The sequence below is a fragment of the Lissotriton helveticus genome, chromosome 9 (genome assembly GCF_964261635.1).
Source record: "Lissotriton helveticus chromosome 9, aLisHel1.1, whole genome shotgun sequence".
NCBI lineage: Eukaryota > Metazoa > Chordata > Amphibia > Caudata > Salamandridae > Lissotriton > Lissotriton helveticus.
This window is the reverse complement of record NC_136070.1, coordinates 546996087-547018049: the sequence shown is the minus strand read 5'-3', so window position 1 is coordinate 547018049 and position 21963 is coordinate 546996087. Positions and strand designations below refer to the sequence as shown.

Below are 21963 nucleotides of genomic sequence, written 5' to 3'. Positions count from 1 at the left end.
TGGCCCAATTTTACATCTGTACATTATGTCAACATACATTTACTTTTTTGTGTGTCATCCATTCATTGTTTACGCAAAGCAATCTTTTAGGTATAAGCTCAGGAATCTGAATCTACTAGCCAGACACAGGAAAAAAGGCTATTTCAAAACTCGCTTGGTGTTCCTAACCACCTGAAGCCGTGGGTAGGTCTGTATGTGGCAAAGAAGACGTCTTTACCTGCAGTACCAGATCATGAAATACAACCGTAAATATCCCCTGCAACGTAAGACACCAGGCTAGCAGATAAGTTGTCCATGCAGGAATCGTGAAGCCGCACAAGAAAAGAACAGCAAAGAATTCTTGGGGGGAAAAAAAAACTAACTGTCCAGAGTGAAGAAAGACAACCAAGATAAGTCAGCAAAAGGAGTGGCTACGCCTGGCCATACTGTTAAGCCTGTACCTTTCAAGAGACTTTCTATTACACGCTCCTGCGCCTCACTCATACATACATACATACATACATCCAGCCTTAATCGTGGCCTGATACAACGGATGGTGGGTGAGAACCCATCATTGTCCGAATGAGCTGCGATGGTGTCTGAAGAGACATACGGCCACATGGTGTCACAAATTATTTGACTCTATGGCACCATTGTGATAATTTTCCTGGGTTCATATTCAGTAGCACATGGTGCTTTGTCCTCCTTAACAAAAGGTGGCAAAAGCCTGTAAGTGTGTCAGGAATTCCTCCCCTCGTCAAGCCATCGCCGTTCTAGCGCGCCGCTATCAGAGCGGACTACAAATCCCAGGAAGCCTAGCGCGGAGGAATTACGCAACACCAGTTATGCGGGTTGCATAACATGAAAGGACCGCCTATATAGGCGAAAAGGGAATGGACGCCGTGTCGGAAATTCAGATACCCAACGCCGACGTAACCTGAAGCAGAGCACTCCGTGAACTGAGACTGTTGAGGCGATCGTGGATCTTCAAGAGAACGGAGGTAGGAAAGAGCTTCCGCTCTTAGCCCCGTGTCTCTGTTTAATGCTTGACAGTGTTTGCAGCGCGGAAGGCATCCTCTGACTCGGACGAGTCAGCGAGCTCGGCTCAGGGTCCTGAGTTGCGGCTGGTAGGAGCGGCTGCTCCCAGCCCGGTCCAAGGGTCTTAAAGGCCAGAACAACGGAGGTTGGTGTGAGCCGAAGCTCCCAGCCCCCGTCCTTGTGCTAGTCCGGGAATACGTGTTGAGACGCACTCTGGGAGGAGTTTGCGGCATCTCCGCGGTCCTAGAAAAAGGGGTAGGTCAGATCGAGCGGCTGCTCTCGACCACCTCTCTCTTTCGTTTTCTTGTTGGGTTCTGTAGACGCACACCGGGAGGTGTTGCCGTGTCACAGTCCCCTGGGGCATAGCAGCGAGAACCGCGTTAAGGGATACCGGTAGAGCGGCTGCTCCCCATATCCCCTAAGGAAGGAGTGGTAGAGAACCCGGCTGGGCGACTCCCACCTTCCTCATACCTGCTGCCCTACACCTGAGAGTAAGACCCATCACAGCTATCGAACGGCATTGTCGGCCGCTTTTAGCACAGTGCCCTCCGTTGGCGTGCAACGGGACCGTTGTACTTGCGGAGGACGGTGCAATACACCAGCGCTGTGAATGGGGTAACGTATTAAGACCTGGTGATTACAGAAAACATTCTGTGTGTGTACTTCCCTTTACCCTGTACATTAACAATAAATCCTTAGCACCTATATTTTGGTACTGTGTTCTGTGGGTGTCCCGATCCCGGGAACGCCAGGACGTTACAAAGTGAGAGACATTTGCAATCATTGCTGGAGGTTAATGAGCTACTGGGCTAAGATATGCCCAGTGGGCCTTACCAATTCCTTCTGGCCTTCAGGGACCTTTAGACAGCCACTGCACCAAAGCAGTTAACCAGAACTGGACATCAGGGCATCCGAAAAACACTACCAGAATTTCCTGTTTTGAATATACTGGCTCCTAAATGTTTGCTGGTTTTCCCATACCTTGACACTGAGGGTGGCAAGGTTCTATGTTATTGAGATCCATTGAAGAACAAGTGTGAAACACCTGTGACAAACAACTACCCGCCGACCCATAATGATTATCTCAGATAGGGGAATATAACTGTACTCTCAGCTGCCCACCACAGCTCAGCTAAAAGGGCAAAGCACGCTGAGCTTTCCTGACCGAACAGTCATTGAAATCATGATCCCAGACATTACTGGCACAAAGTTAAATATGGTAACCTTCGGCTAAGAGATGAAAGTTACTAACTCTCATTGAATGGGGACTTAGGAGATTCTGATTTTTATTCGAGACCTCGGGATTGTGTAAGCCTGCCCACAGGAAAAACACTCAGCTCCTGAATATATTAGACAGCTCTGGTATGCTTGACAGCATCTATTTCAATGTGTGTGTGGTGTGTGGTGTATGGTGGTGTGTGATGTGTGGGCGTGTGTGTAAATATATTATATATATTTGTATTCTTAAAAAAATATACCACTAATTGCATTGTGTTTTAACACCGGTGACATACGGCCGGAGGAAGATCCTCCTCCTACCTCACCGCGAAGACCTAGAACTCCCTTTCTGTGCATCTCAAGCAATGACTCTCACTGCATCATTTCAGGAAGGACCTCAAGACCTGGCTCTTTGACTGAACTGCAGAATCCCTCACGCACCCAAGAGCCTTGAGACCCTAACTGGTGACTAGCTGCGCTCCATTAGAACCCTGATTGAGTGGCATACTACACTTGGACTCAAACCTATAACCATCTCAGAGTAAAAGCTTTACTTCTGGACTGCTGTAACTACTGATGAGACAAAGCACAGACAAAATATTTTGCTAAACAATAGCAAGCACTAATACTGGCCCGAGATATCGGAGAAACATCGGTACCAACCAGAGGGTTGTTTTCTGTGAAAACTCTAATATGATTTCACAAATCACTCCCTTTTCTATGCTTAGAACACCTAAAGTAACTCGGATTATGTGTTTATGTTAAGGTGTTCTCTTCAAAGTTGATTATAAAAATGTGCAGGAGAGTTTTACCTTTTTAACTTAATGGTGGTTATGCCGGATACGGTCCCTGGAAGGGGAATCTGGATACTTGCTTCTCATAGCTGCATACCTTGCAAACACGTCTTACAGTTCACATGAACACTATTAGAACACGGTCTCCATTTTCTAATATCACCTGAGTTTTTCCAGTATTATTTAAAAACGCTCAACTTTTTCAGACCATTCAATAATTTTAAATGTTCTTAATCTGCACATGGAGTGTTTTATTACGTACAGTCAAGACACCAGCTAGAAATTGAACCAAAAAAAAGCAAACTACACATCTGATAGAAAATGATTAACTATTAAAACATGTCAAATCTATCCTAAAACTCTTTATAGGAATGAGTTTAATATGTTTTAACAATGACAAAGACTTTTTTGCAAAATACTAAACGATATTATAAAAAAAAGATATAGTTCTAACATCTTAAAGAAGGAGCAAATTGCATTTGCGGTGCAATAGAAAAATATATTTTTAGCGGTCGAAAGAAACCAGTGTAAGTGTGCTCAACCTAGAACCAGATTGGCTGCCATTGGCAATCTGGTTCTCCTAAAGACAACTGTCCCCACGTTTTGAAGGACTAGTTAGGACATGGCTAGACGTTACCTGAACGAGACAGCTATTACACACAGGGAAAAGCTTAGCAACACCATGTGTAATTATTTAGTGTGCAAACTAACCTCAAACTGAATAAGAAAACGTAATATCTACGCTTCAACTTCTCAAGCCACCTTGAGGGCTCCTAAATATATCAAGGTCCTGGAGTGAACTCCCAGGTTCCCTCCCTTCAAGTCCGTAAGGCATAACGCTTACAAATGGTGAATTAGGAAACCAGATGACTGCATATCCTGAAAAATGTTCCCTGTCGTAAACTTTAGATTGACTGGACAGCTAAGCATGAGTTTTCATCCCATCATGCCTGGTGGAAACAGTTTCTATTAAATACTGTTCTCCTATAATTGGATTATCTGCTACATATTCGAGGTACTTTAGATCCTTGCCAAATGTTATGTTATGCTAATATATTTATTAAGCGCGTGAATACCCGGAGGTGTCTTGGCGCTGAAAGGTAGAGTAAGCAAGTTCCTGTAAAACGATTTCTCAAATAGCCAGGTTTTCAAGGCCTTCCTGAAGGCAAATAGAGTTGGGAGTGTTCTGATGGAGAAAGGGAATGCATTCCAGAGTTTGGGGCATTTGTCCTGAAGCTACTGCCACCCCAGCTGGATTTGAAGAATCTCGAAATTGTTTGCAATTTAGCTCCTTCAAAGCGCAGATGCCATTTTGGGACATACCAGTAAAGTAGGCATCTCAGGAACATGGGGGTAGTATCCGGAAGTGCTTTATATGTGATGCCGAGGGCCTTAAAGATGATGCGATTCCTGACTGGGAGCCAGTGTAGCTTATACTGCTGGTTTCGAACTGATAAGGGCCTATGGATTCCCAGCAAAAGCCTTGAAGCTGAATTTTGGATAATTTGCAACTTATTGAGTTGTTTTTCAGGCATGCCAAAATAAAGACCATTACAGCAATCCAGCTTTTCAAGAATCAGAGAAGAAATCACTGTTTTCCTGCTATCCGTGGGGATTAAAGGTAGTATTTTTTTGATTGTTCTTAGCAACAAAAAAAAAACTCTATGAGGAGATGGCATTAACCCGTGCTTTGAAAATCAAGATTTTTCACAAGAAGCACATGGAGACAAAACAAAAGAACGGCTAAAAGGTTCAGTGTGAATTGCATACCTTTCAGCTACGTACAGCAAGTTGTTCTGACATTTAGACGATAGAATGTAGCATCACGCAATGCTGGTGCCCGGTTTCGCCTAGGTATACACCACCCAGGTAGCCATACCCAACCTGCACAGGGGCACTCCCTAAATCAGTGTCAAAGCTCAGTTTCTTTAGGTAATTACAGGCTACCTCTGCATCAGAACCGTGACACTCCACATTAGAGTATTCAAACTCCATAACAGTGAGGTCAAGCTATGTCTCTATGTAGTCTATTCCCATTTTGGTGCAGTCTCGACCCATATCGGTGAAGTGCTGTTCCATTTCAGTGAAGTCCACTTCAACATCAGTGTACTCTACTCTACATTCTTATAGGCGCAGCAACCCCCCCCCCCCCATTTGAGTAGTCAAGCTCCAAACCAATAAAGTCTAGCCCTGTACCAGTACAGTCTAACTTAAAATTGAGGAATATTCTTTCTGAGGGTCCATTCAGTCTGACTCTGTGTCCACTGATATTTCGGAGACAGAAAAATACAGAAATATAAGCGCCTCAGGTGTAACATATCACACTCTCACTCTAATCAGACAAGTCAGTCTAGCCATCGGTCCCACATTCAAGGAAGCTACAAGTCCATACATTACTTGGAGAATACCATCCAACAGTGGGAGAACCAGTTCAGCTTTACAATTCGTCACTCAAACCAGGAGCACCAAAAGAATGATAAACCAGCCGATCCTCACTTTCACAGCATCTTTCTTTGCAGCATAAAAGTAAGCGTTTCGGAATTATGGGTAACCTTTTAAGAGTTGTTAAACCGTCTGACTGCGGTAACTCAAGGAAAAGCTAGCATACACCAGCTACTGACATCCATTAAGGGTCTTTATAAACCCCCTCAATCACTGTTCCTTGACTCACAGATGTACAACAGATGTACTTCCTGCACCAATTCATGATGGGAACAATGCCTCTACTAAATATTGGAATACTGAGCAGGGGCATGCCAGATTGTTTTTCATGCTGGAAAATGGTTCAATATGCGCCGCTTGGAGTGAGGTCTTGTGGAGGCAGAATAAGACAGCCATTGTAGTCCAGCTCCTATCGACTTTTCTTCTATAGCCAGTAGATGTGAGTATCCTCCGGTGGATTACCTCTGGCTTTCTTGGGAAAAGAGGATTTTTGCTGCAGTCATCCCAGTTAATAGGGACTTTTCCCACCTGTTGTAAATATATATATCTTCTCAACTAAATCCTGAGTCACTTTATTTTATTTTGCCTCATCCATCTTAAAGTCCAAGCCCTGGTCTTAATATTCTAGATTTCCTCGCCTACACAAGATTTTAAGATTACGGTCACCGAAAAAAAGTAGGTCTTGAAATTTCTTCTGAATAAAGAACGCATTAACATGAACCCCACAACTACCAAACCATGGACCTATAAGTCACTGAAAACTTTGCAGAGTTGGCCACTTCATCTCAAGTACTCATTTCTTTGTCTCAACAGTTATCTACAAACTGCCATAAGACATGATCATAATGACTTATAAACTTGCTAGTCAGACGGGTGTTTGAGCCGTTTGACATAGATTGCTTCCAAGAGTACACATATGTCTACACTCTTACCTGAATAGACTGATAACACCCATGAAGAGTGAAATGCCTTCATAACAGAAGGACCCATAGAGTCTGTAGAAGGGTTTTCACTCGGAAATATATAGCCTGTTCTGCTGTCCTGAACTGTAGGCCTTCCTATTTTTTGCTGGTGTAACAAGCAATCTAATAATTGCTTCCTTGTACCAGAGATACTATTGTCCTTTGCCATCGGCTTCAAGACTGCACGATGTATGGAGAGCTGCACATTTGTAATAGACGTGTCAATGTTTAAAGTTCTTATCATAAATCAACTAAAGAAATTGAGGAAAGCATGTTCCATATTCTGTCATTGTGCTGTAAGCATCTTTCTATGATGTTACTTGATTATGGCATATCCTAAACCTTAATTTCAAATGCAATCTACGTCACAGGATTAGCGGTGTCTGGTCCAAGGCCCGTCCTTTCGAAGTGTTTTTTTACTTCTGTGACACTGGTACCCTTGCCAGAGGTCTTCCATGTGGCGGAGGCACTGCTATGGCTTAGAGTAGTTACGGGTGAGGGCCATCACTGTGAGCTACGATTGTAGTGGCTGAATACATTCTCCTGGGGGAACAATGGTTGGTCAGGGACACTGCCTGATTCCTCAGTATGATGATAAAGATGATGTCTTCTTCCTTTTCCTTGTACGCACTTAGAGAGAGATAGAAATTCAAGGACCAAAGCTCATTCTCCCGGGTGATTATACCAAACCAGAAAAAGTTACATGGGCCACTTATCTAGGGGAATCATGATCTGTGGACTCACCTCCTGCTTAGCAGATATATTTAGATATTAAGGGAGAACACCTCACCGACAATAGTGGCATGCTTCATCATAGGTGCCTTCCCTTTGTTAGGGAGGTGAGTATCACCCGAATGAGCTCAACCATTGTTTGGGAGCTCTATATAAATTGTTATATCTGGATAAAGCGAATTGTTTAAAAATGGCCATGGGCATGGCCTAAAGATCTCTGTTTATTTCCAGGGTGCCCATGTTAAAATATGTTGTGAGGATGTGTTATCACACTTAATGGTTCATTCATTCCACAGCCAAGTCATAAAAGGCCATAAGGGTCTCCGGATTCCTTTAGGACTTGTAGATTCCCTGCCTATATGCTTCTGAATAGTGTCAAGCACGCAAATGGAAGGAGGGGCATAAGGCTATCATGCCTGTCTATTTGTTAAAAATCGCCCATCTTGGACAAATGTTTCCAGCTTGGTTGAGGAGAGCAGACTGTAGTAGAGCAGAGCAACTGTCCTTTTAACAAAAGTCTGACTACAGGGAAGTGGCTAATTCCTCTGGACCGCTAAAACAGGACACATGAGCTGGGTTGGCAGACATACACGTTCTAATATTTATGAATATTAAAGAAGATTCACATTCCCAGTTTCTTTCTCCTTTTGGACTGGAGAATTAAAAAGTGCTCTTCAGCTCAGGTGCTTCATGAAAGCTTTGTTTCAATTCTAATTGGATATTTTAAAGAATATAGGAAATGTTGCCTTGAGATAGCAACCTGTTTAAACATATATTATGGGATGAATTTTCTCTTTGATGTAAGTACTTTGGAATCCCTTAACACAAGCAGGGATAGTCTATGTTTAAGAACATTCATACACATTGCACCATGGTGATGCCACAAACATCCAAACAAATCAAAATAAATAAAACTACCAGAGTTGGTGAGATACAGTATGCTAGAATTATGAACAGATACTGCACTCACTCCACATCAAGTGAGTGGTCTGGGAGATCTTCAACATATAAACCCATGCACATCCCAGGTCTCCTCTAGTCAAGCACTGTGCTTGGCCTCATAGGTGAAGTGGGCTTCACCCTACTGTTCAGGCCCTGGATAATTCAGTGAAGACTACCCTGTGATATGGGGAAAAACACTATTCAGACAAGGTCAATCCATGACAAATGGGCAGCTGTGCAGCTGGGGTGTAGGCCATCTTCAATATATCTAATGTCCAAGACTTTCATCCGTATAGTGCTCCGAAAACTATGAGAGAAGATGGCTCATGTCATGAAGTGGGATTCCAAACAAGTCCCAATAATGTTAAATGCCCAAATAATGTTTGTCTCTTGTTCTTCAGCTAATTCAAACACTTTTCTACAAACACCAATTACCTTCCCGGATATCTAGAAGTTTCTGGAACATGAATTTGTAGCTTTTTGTGAGTAACTCCTCATCAGGGCCGAAGAGCTTCACTTTGGCGCTTTGGCCACCACTCCCACTCCATGAGGTACCATGTACTGCTCCAAATGAGGTGACCACCTCACCTCGACTTCCACGTGTGCCATACTTCTGAGAGGGAGTAGCACTGCAAGAGAACAGAAGAACGTGAATTGGAGTGAGAAAGGATCCAAAGTTTTCAGAAGAAGACTGACTGTATCTTCTTGGTTCACTGACCTCCTGATGAAAAAAGTAATCCCTGTGTCATATCTTTATTCTCAGGAGATTACATATCTACCGACACCACCAGGAAGTGCCTTAAATAAGCATGATCTTCTGGGCTTCAAACGTCTATATGTACTTTACTAGATAAACTGTGTGAAACAAGCTTACATCAAGGACTAAATTTTAAAATTCCAAAAAGGGATTAGCATAACTACATTGGGAAATACAAATCTCAGTGTTTGAAATCCAGCTAGGACGAAAAGCAGCAGAGGAAGAAAATGCTGGTACCTTTTGCACAAATAACTTCCATTGTAAGAATTAAGAAATGTAGGTTGCATTAATTTTGAACAGCAAAGTACGACTTGGGAAACTACCAAACATTTCTCTAACTAATCTAATTGATAGGTAGCGAGGAAAAAGAGAGAAGGGACAGCTTTTCTGTACATAGGTCTGGACAGCCCTCATTTGTGACATATTAATGCACCAACAGAGGACTCTGTATGGCTCGAAGCATGGCACGAGGTATCCTGGAGTGGATAGGATTAGCCAAAAAAAACTAGCTCAATCCCAAATAAGATATTTTCCTCAGTAGAACATTTGTGACAGACATCATATATAAACCACCGAGAGTAGAAACAGTGACACATCAACCATCTGTGAATATAGCTATGAATATACTTTAAGTAAAAAATCATACATAACTGCTGATAGAATCAATGGATAAAGGGATTACATATAAGGAGAGGCATTAAGAGCAAAAACACGTATTAATAGGGAGCAAGGTACTTATGGATCTGCAATAGCCTAATGCAGAACAGAGCTTAAACCTACTCACTACATACCTTTCTATAGCATCTCTGTTTTAAAAAAAATGAGTAGCACCATTCTTATTTCAAAGTACTACCTAATTTATTAACTAGAATATCTTTCAAAATATCCAATTTTTATCGGGTCACTCATAAAAAAAATACTATTAATGCCGGACTGTGTCAAGATCATTAGTAACAGATTTACTTCAGACAAAAGGTTCTAGCATTAGAAGTCAAAAATGATGTAACCTTTTTAGGTCTCGCCCTGCGATTGCAGGCCAAAGGCCTGCAGTCGCAGAGCGAGACTATTGTCATCATTCCGGCTTTCAAGGACTCAAGGGGAGCCGGAGAGGACAACAGACTGTCACGCGCACGCAGCAGCAAGCACGCAGCAGCAGCCTGCCAGGATCAGGTCACGCGCTCCGATTCCGGCAGGCTCTTCACAACACACATACAGCCCCCCCCATACACACACACATACATACATACAGAACCCCCTCCCCTCCCGCATACACACACGCCCGCATACACACACGCACGCACACACATAGCAGAGAACCCCCGGCACTTACACACACATCCCCTACCTCGTCTCGGCGTCTTCGCGCTCCCTTGCCCCGCTCCTCTGGTGTGCGCGCGCACCACTAGTTTCGATTCCCGCGTCGGCTCCTCTCACAGGTTTCTATTTAAACAGCCAATCAGGAGGCAGAACTCCTTGCAGACATGCTCCCTCTCTGGTCCGTTGTCATTTTTAACTGCGTCATGTTTACCTTTGTCTAGTCCTTCTTTTATGTCTTTGTCTCTACACCCTTCCACCAGTTAATCTTTAGAGTAGAGCTTTTCTTGTCTGTGTTGCTATTATGATGTATCGCAAAAAAAAACAAGCGTCGGCGGCCGCAGAGGCATTGCTAAGTGCAGTGGGGAGACAGCGTCCCGGATACCAGCACGTCGGAGCCCAGGTAAAGTCCGCGCTATATAAAAGACTGGCCCGTTGCTCATTCGGTTCATGTTTGTTTTTGAAAAGGAAAGCTAGAAGCTGGTTTTGCCCCTCAGTAGAGACGACGACAGGCCAGGCACCTGAGTACTGTGTGCGTTTCTCCCCTGTGCCAGATTCCAACTTGTAATAGAGAGCCCTGGCATCGCCTGACCTTTGTGTGAAGCACGAGGGTAAAAACAATAAGTGTGGGAACTCACCCCTGATTGGTTGATTGAGGTTTTAACGAGGTCTGCTGAGAAGATTGTTCACAAATCAAGAAATGTTTAGTGAGTGAGCCATTTAGTGATACGTGAGCGAATCATTTCTACTCTCTTGCTACTAGCAAACCCTGCCAACATTTTTTTTGTACCCCTCTGACTGAAGTATCTGACAGCTGACTTGAGTATGTGCTTTGGTGGATGATTGTTCATGTTTTCATTGTGATTATGCAATTGCTCCGGCATCAACTTTGAAAACAAGCATTTGCAATGCAATAGGTCTCGCATTTACGTGAGTTTACACTATTAGCATTGTAAATTACAATGCCTTTTATTTATGTTTTAAAAACAAAAATAAAAGGTATTGTCATTTACAATGTCAATAGCTCAAACTCGTGTAAATGCGAGACCTATTGCATTGTAAATGCTTGTTTTTATTGTAATCAACAAAAGTGATTGATTAAATATTTAACTGTTGAGGGTCAAACAGAAATAATTAAGCAGGCAGTGTCTACTGTGACACTTGTTTTACTATCAAAAAGCTTACTCATAACACGGAGCTTAACCTAAAGCAACGCTTCCCAAACTTTTTAGTACCATGACCCACTTTTTAATACGACACATTTTTGCGACCCACCTAGCTTTAATGGATATGAGGAAGGCAATTTTTGTATGCAACTAAAGCATCATTTGGTAGTGCATTTTCAGACCACAGCTTCCATTGGCCTGGTCACTACATTTGCACAGACATACAGTTTTACTGATAAAACTATACTGCACACAACTGATAATCTGTGGAAATTGGGTTTCAGTGAATATTAATTATATGTACATCACCAAGCAAAGTGTCTTGATTTGTTCTGATCCTACTAAAATCTTGATTTCCATCACACTTCAAAGTCACCCAAAAAACAACAACTTTGCTTTCCTAACTGCTGAATGTGTACAGTTGATTTACAGGTATTTACATGTCGTTATGTTGTGAACAAATGAGTTCCTAAAGTCTTTCCTGACACTTACCCCAGTAAGATTCTCACATAACTCACTTTACTTATCTTTCTTTGACTTCAAAGTGAGAAGAGTTTGTAAACACCAGTCCTTAAAACAAAGACAGCATAAGACATAGACTGCCATTTGACCTCTGTCTTTGAGGTGCTGCAAATTTGATAAGATAATTACAGAATTTAAAAGCAACTTTATTTATTGGTTGGATTTTTGCAACCTGCCAAAACTCTGCTTGCAACCCACAGTTTAGGAAACACTGCTAAAGAAAGAATGCCTCTATAAAGTGCTTATGTGTACAATATGTAAGCGGACCTTTAATTGAAACTTCTGATTGTAGCCTCTCCTTTTTATTTCTTCAAATATCCTCTCCTCACTTTTCATGCCCTGCCCGAATAATCTCTGAGCACAGCCTAGTCGAAGTCATATGCATGTTTGCCTTAATCTCTATTAATGCATTTCTGCAATTTGCCCCCAACTCATTTCAAAGATCTCTACCTCTCCTTGTTTATTATACCCCTGCAACCTCACAATATTGAATGTCCTCTAGCTCATCTAGCCACTGCACCAACCATCTGCACACTAATGTTCTAACTCATATTAATTTAATCCACCTCAAAGAAACTGGAGTGAATACATGGAATGGTTTGCTAGAGAGCATAAAACTAATCTGAATAACCAATATCCATAACCATTGGATTAATCACTTACATTGGGTTCCAGAGTAGAGTGCTGCCCGGCGTAAAGCACTTCAACACCAGGTCATGGAAAGTAAAGGCTATATAAATGCAATTAGAATACAATGCAATATGTAAAGTCTCCAGTAATTTGTCAGCACTAGGGTATGAAACATTAAAATGGTATTCTACTTGAATTGACATCCAACTCAAGAGTTTACCCCTAATTGACCACCACCTCTGAAGCCCATGATACGTCTTTTTGCACTGAACTAACACCACTGAATGCCAGTAGCGGTTCAACACTTGTTGGACATACCTCTACAGTGGATATGTTTGGGAACACTTGCACTGTGTCCTACTTTCTGGCAGATGACAATTTGTTTAAATTAACATTTAAAAGTTCCATAACCTTGACTATGGAGTTTTTAAGATGAAGGGAGATTATGTATATTGGGCACAGCTGTAATCAATGTATAATTAGAAAGAAAGATACAGAATCATTCTTTCTTTAGAATAAAATGTGTCAGCTATAGATTTTGGGTATTCGGTTTTGGCTATAGATCTTCAACTGTTGATTATTTTAAATATCAATTATGTGTTGATTACAACACATAGATGGACATCATGAACACTAAGACTAGAGATGCTAGATCTTTTGATTTGAGAAACACTCTTTTGTGGACCTACTTAACTTAATTTTTATGGTTGATCGAACAAGAACAAAATCAGGTGATTAAAGGCAGAGGCAGTCTGTTTAGGCAACTGATTTGTACTTGGAAAGAAAAATGTGCTCCCAACAAAATGTTTTATATAACCACTAGTATGCAGTTTATGGTTCTGTATCTTACAAGACTCATTAGGTTGAAAACTAATTTTTCAGGTTAGAGCATAGGCATCTCGTGGTGTTTTCCTGGAGTAAAATCACAAAACTAACATTAGCATGCATGAACAAGAAATATCATGGAGTACACTCATTAGGCAGAGATGCCTTACTGTAATGCTTTAGAGAGCTCTAATCTTGAACAAACAATGCATGAATCTTCTCAGAAACATACGTGGAGTTGTCTTTTTATCCTGCTACATACCTGGGCGAAAAGCTGGAGGGTGACAACAGCAGATGTGGACTTCGGGTAATAGCAGAGATCCTCTTAGACTGGGGGTTCTCAGGCGTGCTGAGGGTCCGTTTCTGAGAACCCTAAAATTTAGGCCAAAATCAAAAATAATTGAGAACTCATCGCCAAATGAGTTAATGCTCAGGGCATCATCACCATCCTTTAAACCTGCAAACACTCACGTCATTGTCAAAGCCATCCAATTTGTGCGATTCCCTGAGGCAATGTTAACACCAGTCAGGAACTGAGTTATTGTTGTTGCATCTAAATGTGAGGGCATGCAAGCCATCAGCACTAACAGCACCCCAAAGACTTGCCTTAAACACCACCACCAATCTAACAGACACTGCCAACAATACCATCAGCAATACTACACAGCTTTTTATCCATTACCAATAGCATCCACAGGGACGTCAGCAGTATTTCTGCCACCCCAAGGGCATAACCAGTACCAGCCGACAAATTCATAAGCAATCTCCTAAGAGGCAAAACTAAACCACCCCACCACCAGCCTTCAGAACATCACCAAAGGAATGCTGCCACCAGCTCTTAGAACAGCCCCACAGAAAGCCAACCAGGGAACATTAATCATCAGATACCAGAACATAACTCACACCAGCCCCACAACAGCATTTATATGTTTCAGTCATGCAAGCCATGACCTTTAACTCCACAAGGTGCAGGAAGAACTCATAGAATCTAGACATGCCCAACTCATCTTTTCTAGCACCAGCCCTTATATGACCTTCAACACCATCCATTCCAGGGTATTCATGTCCCAGAAAGAAAAATCCTGTACACAAATACAAAGCCGGCTAAGGAAATGGCACACATGGCCGTATGTGTGGTTGGTCCCTTAATGTAACCATCTACCGTTGCCAATATTCCACTTCATAAATTTCTGAAAGTCGTTCGGGATGAATGCATTGGTGAGCGATAGCTCAATCCAGCTGATCTATATGGACATCACTTCCGGAATTCTGATCCTGGCTCATCAATCAGGCAAAGTGCTGACAGCTCAGTCTTGTGAACATTTCCTCATGAAGGAGTATGGGCAGGAGCAAGCTGTACACCCACACCTGAAGAGAAATCTCTCACACAACGAGAGATATCTCTCTCATATTGTTAGAAACTGGTTCTCTAGTTGACAGTGGGTTGCACCCTTACCAAGTAGGGTCCCTCAGGTAAGGGAGTCACACAACTAAGATAATCCCTGCTCATTCTCTTGGTAGCTTGGCACAAGCAGTCAGACTTATCACAGAGACAATGTGTAAATAATTTGTACACACACACACAGCCAATATTTATCTGAATAAAACAATACCAAAATGACAAAAATGCAACATACACAACTCACAATATCACTTTTCAAACATTAAGCAAGTTTAGTCCATTGAAATCAATGGATGCGTTTCATTTTGCACACAGTACCTGAGATGTACAAATATCAAAGACAAAAAAGTAAAGAGATGAGTCTGTTCCTTACTACACAGGGGAGGTTATCCGTCGGTTCCTCACTGACAGGGAAGGCGATGCGTCGGTTCCTTACTGGAATGGGAGGGAATGCGTCAGTTCCTTGCTGCAGGGTCTAGAAAGCATTGGTGCCCATGGATGATGTGTCAAAAATCCAGATGCCCTGCTTCGCCACGATAGAGGCGAGGCTGGCGCTGCATCGATTTTCCAACCGCTGGGCAGGCAAAGCGTAGATTTCACAGCCGCGGGAGCAGCAGGTGCTGCATTAGAGTCAGAGCAGGTGTCACATACATCAGTGATACCGAGCTCGGGACTCACGATGTGGCAGTTGTTCTGACGCACTGGGACAGCGAGCTGGGACCTTTTGTGAAAGCCGTAGTCGATGCGCCAATCGGGAAGCACGCTTCGGGGCAGGTAGTGGCAAGAAAACAGGCAATGGTAGTCGATGCATAGATTTTCTCCATCAGATTACCAGATTCTACTTCCAAGGGCCCAGGAACTGGATTTGGTACCACTTGGGAAGTCAGGACTCTCAGCAGAAGAGCCCAGGCACTGGCAGGCGATGTGTTTGATGGCCCTGAGACTTCTTAAAAGGAGGCAAGCACGCACAAGCCCTTGGAGAACCTTGGAAGTAGGAATTAGAAAGCAAAGTCCAAGGCTTTCACTCCCAGGACAAAAGCAACAGGCCAGCACAACAAAGCAACAGAGAGGCAGTCCCTCCTATAGCATCCAGCTCTTCTTCCTGGCAGAATGTCCCCAGAAGTGTTCTGATTTTGGGATGTCAGAGGTCAAATACGTATACCCCTTTCTGTCTTTGAAGATGTCCAACTTCAAGTAAATTCTTTGTAGTGCACAATGCCCTGCCCTTCTCTGACCTGGCTCCAGACACACTCTAGGGGGCTGGAGACAGCTTTGTGTGAGGACAGGCATATCCATACTCAGGTGTCACTGACAACTCCTCCCACCACTCTAACTCAGGATGGCCCATCATCCTGGTGATGGCCTGTCAGGATATTCAAGGTACATCTCAGCTCCTTTTGTGCGACTGTCTAGAGTGAATGCGCAAGAGCTCAACTGTCAGCCAACTCAGACATGTATTCTACAGACAGGCAGAGGCACAGAATGGTTAAGCAAATAAAATGCCCACTTTCTAGAAGTGGCATTTTCAAACATCCAATTTAAACAGCAACTTCACCAAAACATTTATTTTTAAATTGTGAGTTCAGAGACCCCAAACAACAAATATACATTTGCTCCCAATGAGAAATCACACTTAAAAGACATTTCAAGGCAATGCCCATATTACCCTACAGGATAAATAGGCCTGCAATAGTGAAAAACGGAATTTACAGTATTTCACTATTAGGACATGTATAACACACCAGTACATGCCCTACCTTTTACATACAGTGCACCCTGCCCATGGAGCTCCCTGTGACTACCTTGGGGTGACGTATGTGTAATAAAAGAGAAGGTTTTGGCCTGGCAAGTGGGTGCACTTGCCAGGTCGAAATGGCAGTTTAAAACTGCACACACAGACACTGCAGTGTCAGGCCGTAGACAGGTTTACAAGGCTACTCGTGTGGGTGACACAATCAGTGCTGTACGCCCACTAGCAGCATCTGACTTACAGGCCATGGGCACACCTGGGGCACTTGACTAGGGAATTACTAGTAAATCAAAAAGGCCAATCATGGAGAAACCAATCACCAAAACATTTTACACACGGAGCCCTTGTACTTAAGCACTGGTCTTCAGTGGTAGAGTGCTCAGAGTCCTAAAACCATCAAAACCGAAATGCAGGATACAGTAAAAAACAGGAGGTCAGAAGCAAAAAGACAGGGGAAGTGACGCCAAAAGATGCCAGGTCTAAAACACACATACACACAAAAATGTGATGTGGTTCCCCCAGACCTCAACTCTACAAAATACAATCAAACTAGAATACATTTTTTTGTAATCAAATACTAGGGTCTATGGTTAACTGAAAGGGCGACTTTGTAATAAATCTGTGGGTTGTAATAACCAGTGCTTGGTTAAAGGACTACTGATGCACCGAAGGAAAGATGTCCTGATTGTTTATTATTTGATCCCATTGCATGATGAAGATGGATAAGTCCAATTCTGAGATAAGCATGGAGAACAGCTCCAACACATGAAGTCTGGAAACCCTAAAGCTCTCTGAAATAGTAAACTGCAAACAATCGTAATATGTTTGTTGTACGGATGAAATTATTTTTTTAAGAGCAACAGCTACTCAATATTGAGTGTTCTGGCGTACATTAGACTAACTAGAGAGACTTAAGAGACAAATAGAGTGCAAGTCAATGAAATAGCCCAGTTTTAAGAACTTTTTGGAAAAAAGAGATTGTTTCAAGAAGCATATTGAGAGGAGTTGCAATACAGTATTTAGGAGCTAGATTAGAAGCAGCGTGCCCTCCCTGAAAAGCTCGTCAACTTTTAGGGATATTAGCTGAATGAAGATTATGCCTAGGAGCACAGCAGGTCACTCTAGGACATGTAAAAACAGGCCCAGCATTGCGAAGCGCTCAGTGGCATATGCACAGGGATTTAAAAAAAGATCTTTTAACATCAGCAGCCAATGAAGAGCTCTAGTGTATTTACAATTAAGGTAACGAGACAGAAGTCCCAGAAGGAGCAAAGCTGCCAGATCTAGAATAAGCTGAATTCATGAATTGCCAGAGTCAATGGAAGGCAAAATGGTACCCTGAACTACAGATTTGCTACAGTTTATGGGCAGTAAATGATGATTTTGTAAAGTATCAAGAAACAAAGAGCATAATGAAGACAAATATTTAATTTGCCCTAAAAAAGAAAGGGTCGACAAAAATAACGCCCACTGCATTTGTTTCAGAATCGTAGGGCAAAGAGGACAGTTCTGAACGACAAAAGAGGAGACCACAAAGAAGGAGCCCCATCAAAGAGTGACACCTCCATTTTATCGTCATTTAACCTGAGTACCCAGGCCCTCATCTAGATGGCCACAGCAGAAAGGCTGGCATAAAAACTTTCCGAGATCCCAAAGACTATCCTGAATTAGACAATCAGTATCATTTGCATGATTTTGGAGAAAAGCCAAACTGCACATTGGATCACCCAAGGAGCACAATTAAATATTGAAACGCATGGGGCTCAAGAAGGTCCCTGGGGAAGGCAACAGACAAGAGATTTAGAGGAAGAGCAGAAAAGATACAGGAAAACTGATTGGGAACGATGCTTAAAAAAGTATACGAGCCAGGCAAGCACAGACCCACATAGTCCTACAGAATAAAGATGATTCAGAAAACTATGATGGGAGAACGTGTTGAATGTGGCAAGCAGATCTAACAGTATCAGTGCCACACTCCCTCCTTTGTCAAGCAGCATTTCAACGTTATCCAATACGGACACGAGGATAACTTGTGTGCAGTGAAATCAACAAAAACCTGCCTGAGCTGACAAGAGGATATTGTTCTCTTCAACTGCTTATTGATTTCCTATTCAAGAATCTTACAACAGTAACGAAAGGAGCGATAGAAGCCAGCGGGTATTTTTTTCAAAAGAGAGGAACCATCATTGCTTCATTTTACTGACAAGGTAGGCAGTCTGCAGCCAAGGAATTGAACATGGACTAGATCAAGGACTGATGATAACAATCACTTTCATAAAACTATGAGCTGGGCAAGGGTCATGCGGGGATTCAGATTTAATAAACTGGAGATGGTGGATAATAGTTGATTGGGAAAGTCGGGTGATTTTTGAGATTACAGTCCAGGGTCTGAATAAGACGCTAACTAAAGGATCAAAACATTAAAAAACAGTAGCATCTAAAGTCTAAATATAGTCTGCAAAGTACAGCAATGAGGACTCGGCGAGGTCTTCCAAACGTGGGACACCTCCATACAGGAAAAAGGAGGCCGAAAAATATTTTTTACAATGTTAAAGTCTTCCCTGGGGTAACTGCCTCCAGAAGCAACAGAGGGGGCATAGAAAGTACTTACAAAAGGCTGTTTGGGAAGGCTCAATCTCATTCATATAACTACATTGTGCAGATGGTTTATAATTCTCCCTGCAAAGGCTTTCTAGGGCTTTCCATTGATGTTTGGCTTCAGCCAGCTCCATAGTGTACCACAGAGCTGATGGAACTTTTTTACATGAGTATGTTCATAACAAGAGAAAATATATAAAGAGAGTACACAATCATTAATTAAAATGCCTATTATTAAGTGAAATATGTCTGGACACACAATATTGCTGATGGAATTGGCAGTCTTACAAGAGCAACCATAGGGAATGGGTTGTAATATGGCTGTCCTTAAATCTCTCCAGCACAGAGTTGGCTTTCTGCCCAAAGAGTCTTCAGCCGTCAAAATCCCCTGAAAACGTTGTTGCACACATTCATGCATACTGCCAAGCACGTAATACATACTTCACAACATCCTGCCCATGTTGGATGGGCTGGGCAAACAATGCCCTAAGGTAGTCCGCAAGGTCTCACTGACTATGTCCTACAAATTGTATGTGTAAATCGGTTCACAAAACGGACAGCATTACTCAAGGCTAGACTAGCAGAGAATAATAATTTCTTCCAAAATATGTCAACACACTTAGATTCCTTGTCCAGAGTAGCAGAGAAAAGCCATTCAGGTTAAGTTTACTGGTTTACTCTTGTATCACAAGGCTGACAGGAGTTGGTTGCTGGCTGAAGAATGCTTGATCATCAGAGGCTGGTCAGTGACCTAACGCAAAATGCTGGGGCCCTCCTGCAGAATGTGATGAATGGCCCCTGAGTCGCCCATATCTCACAGATATTCATTGGTATTGGTGTCAACAGGGGGCCCATGAAGGGTAGGAGCCCACTAAAGGGGTGAGGGCCCCCTACACCGCGGGTCCTGTGTTACGCTCCTAGGGCTTTCCTTCACCTAATCACAGGTCGACTGACTGGAAGGGAAAGACATAGCTTCATCCAAGTGGCCGTCAGAATGTCCTTAAGTAATAAATTGAAGGGCAACAGTGGTTCTTTAGCGACTGGCCCTGTCTGATGAATTTCAGTCAATAGACTGGATTTTGTTTATAGAAAGAGAAGTGTAAAGTCAAGGACTTATCTGAAAAAGAAGTGTTTTCAATTCTGGTGGTGGGGAAGGTGGGGATTGAAACACTTTCTGGATAGGTATCCAACCCATTCACATTTTGCAGTAACAAAAATAGCCCTGCAATGGTGTAATGATGGGAGTTGAGGTGTCTGTCGTCTCACTGTCACCCTACAGAAGGGTTTGATGTCTTTGGACGATCTCCAAATTGCAGCTGAACAGGGTTTTCCGCTTCTAGCTATTATAGCAGGTTATGCTTTGGTTATCTTATTGCATGACATAGGCCTGGAGTGGGCTGATGTTGGCTACGAGTATCCGTATCGGAAGTAAGATCTGGCACGAGTGGCATCAAACTTGGTAGGGGCACGGAGGGGACTAAGAAGGACCTTGGGGGAAAAGTAAATTTAGGATATTGGCACAGAGGTGGTAAGTCAGAACTCTGGAACCAAAGCAGCCTGAGCAAAAATGCTTAAACAAGCCCTACTCTTCTCACCACCTTGCACAGCCTCTCTGTCCATCCATTTTCTCACTCTTTCCTTCTTCCCTCTCTCTCTCTTCTACCTCTCGGATTGCTTTCTCTTTACCTTCCCCGGTGGTCTCTTACTTGATCGCTTGAAGCCTCCCCGCCAGGCTGCAATTAACCTCTAGGAGCTGGGGAAATGGACAGACACCAGGAGTAGCCCTGTGCCATAAAAACCAGCTTACAGCTGCTCCAGCCCACAGGGTAAATTGTCCAGGGAAATAAAAGTACTGTCCAGCCCTAGGACCCAGTAGTGGAGCTAGCATAGCCAGTTGATACAATTGAGGGGCCCACCAGCAGATATGGGACCGGTGGACCCTGAGGTGCCATGGAGCCCAATTGCATTCTAAAGCAAGTCCACTGCATCTTGAAAATGTGCAGGATGGCCACATTGAAGGCTTCCATATGCTATGTGGTCAATGATGGGTTGGGAAAACTGGGGCATGTCAGGCAAGCCTCTGAGTGGGCTCTATGTGTGCCGACTGCATGGCTTCTCATCAGATTTCGAATGGCAAGAGAGGTTCAAATCCCACTTGGGTTTCCTGCATTACTTTGGACTTTTACTTATTTGGACTTGGCTCGAAAACGGCTCCCACAATCCTGAGCAGGGTAGCAAACCTCGTGACTTGGAGTGGGACTGCTGCTTCGAACATGACTTCTGCTTGGGCTCGGTCACATATAACCTTGCTTTCAGCTCTCTGGTAAATTTTGGGTGGATCATGGAAAATGTTTCACATCTGCTGCCTGCAGTAATGGCATAGCTTGAATCCTGTTGTTTTGTGGGGTGGGAGACATACTTCTTCCCCGATACACTGTTTCGAAATTTGGAATCGTGGGAAGACTGAAAAATGTGGGAGTTGCTCTCCAGGTTCACTTTGAAAATAAATCGTAAAACAATAGGAATAGACGTCAGCATGTGGGGGTGGTGCCTATATGCCGCTTGGGTCCATCACTTCCAAGGTGGCCCACGACGATCAGAGAGTTCTCAGCTTCACCTTGCAATGCACAAAAGCAAGTGTTTCAAAGAATTCCAGATACAGTCTGATTAGTTCACGTTTGCGGTAATCAAGGGGAAAGTGGACTCACTCGAGGCCAGGGCCTTGTATGTTGCAAATCAGTTTGTGTTCGAGGCCTAGAATGGAAGCAAGTATAACCTCATGTAAGAGCTTGAGCAGTGCAAGCAATCTTAACTGGTAAAGTCAATGTGCAGTGAGTTGTCAATTACCTTGGTGTGAAGGAGCATGGAAAATATCAAATTCCATCTAAATAT

The 21963-nt window shown here is 43.0% G+C and overlaps 1 protein-coding gene across 1 annotated transcript in view; it reads right to left on the bottom strand.

Moving 5' to 3' along the window:
• POLA2 (DNA polymerase alpha 2, accessory subunit) overlaps positions 1-21963 on the bottom strand; it is a 273226-nt gene that overhangs the window by 193893 nt on the left and 57370 nt on the right. Inside the window, exons 5-6 of the mRNA XM_078660428.1 lie at positions 13584-13693; positions 8543-8736 (exon numbers count right to left, since the gene is read on the bottom strand). Coding sequence (XP_078516554.1) covers positions 8543-8736; positions 13584-13693 — 304 coding nt within the window. The remainder of the gene's footprint in view (positions 1-8542; positions 8737-13583; positions 13694-21963) is intronic.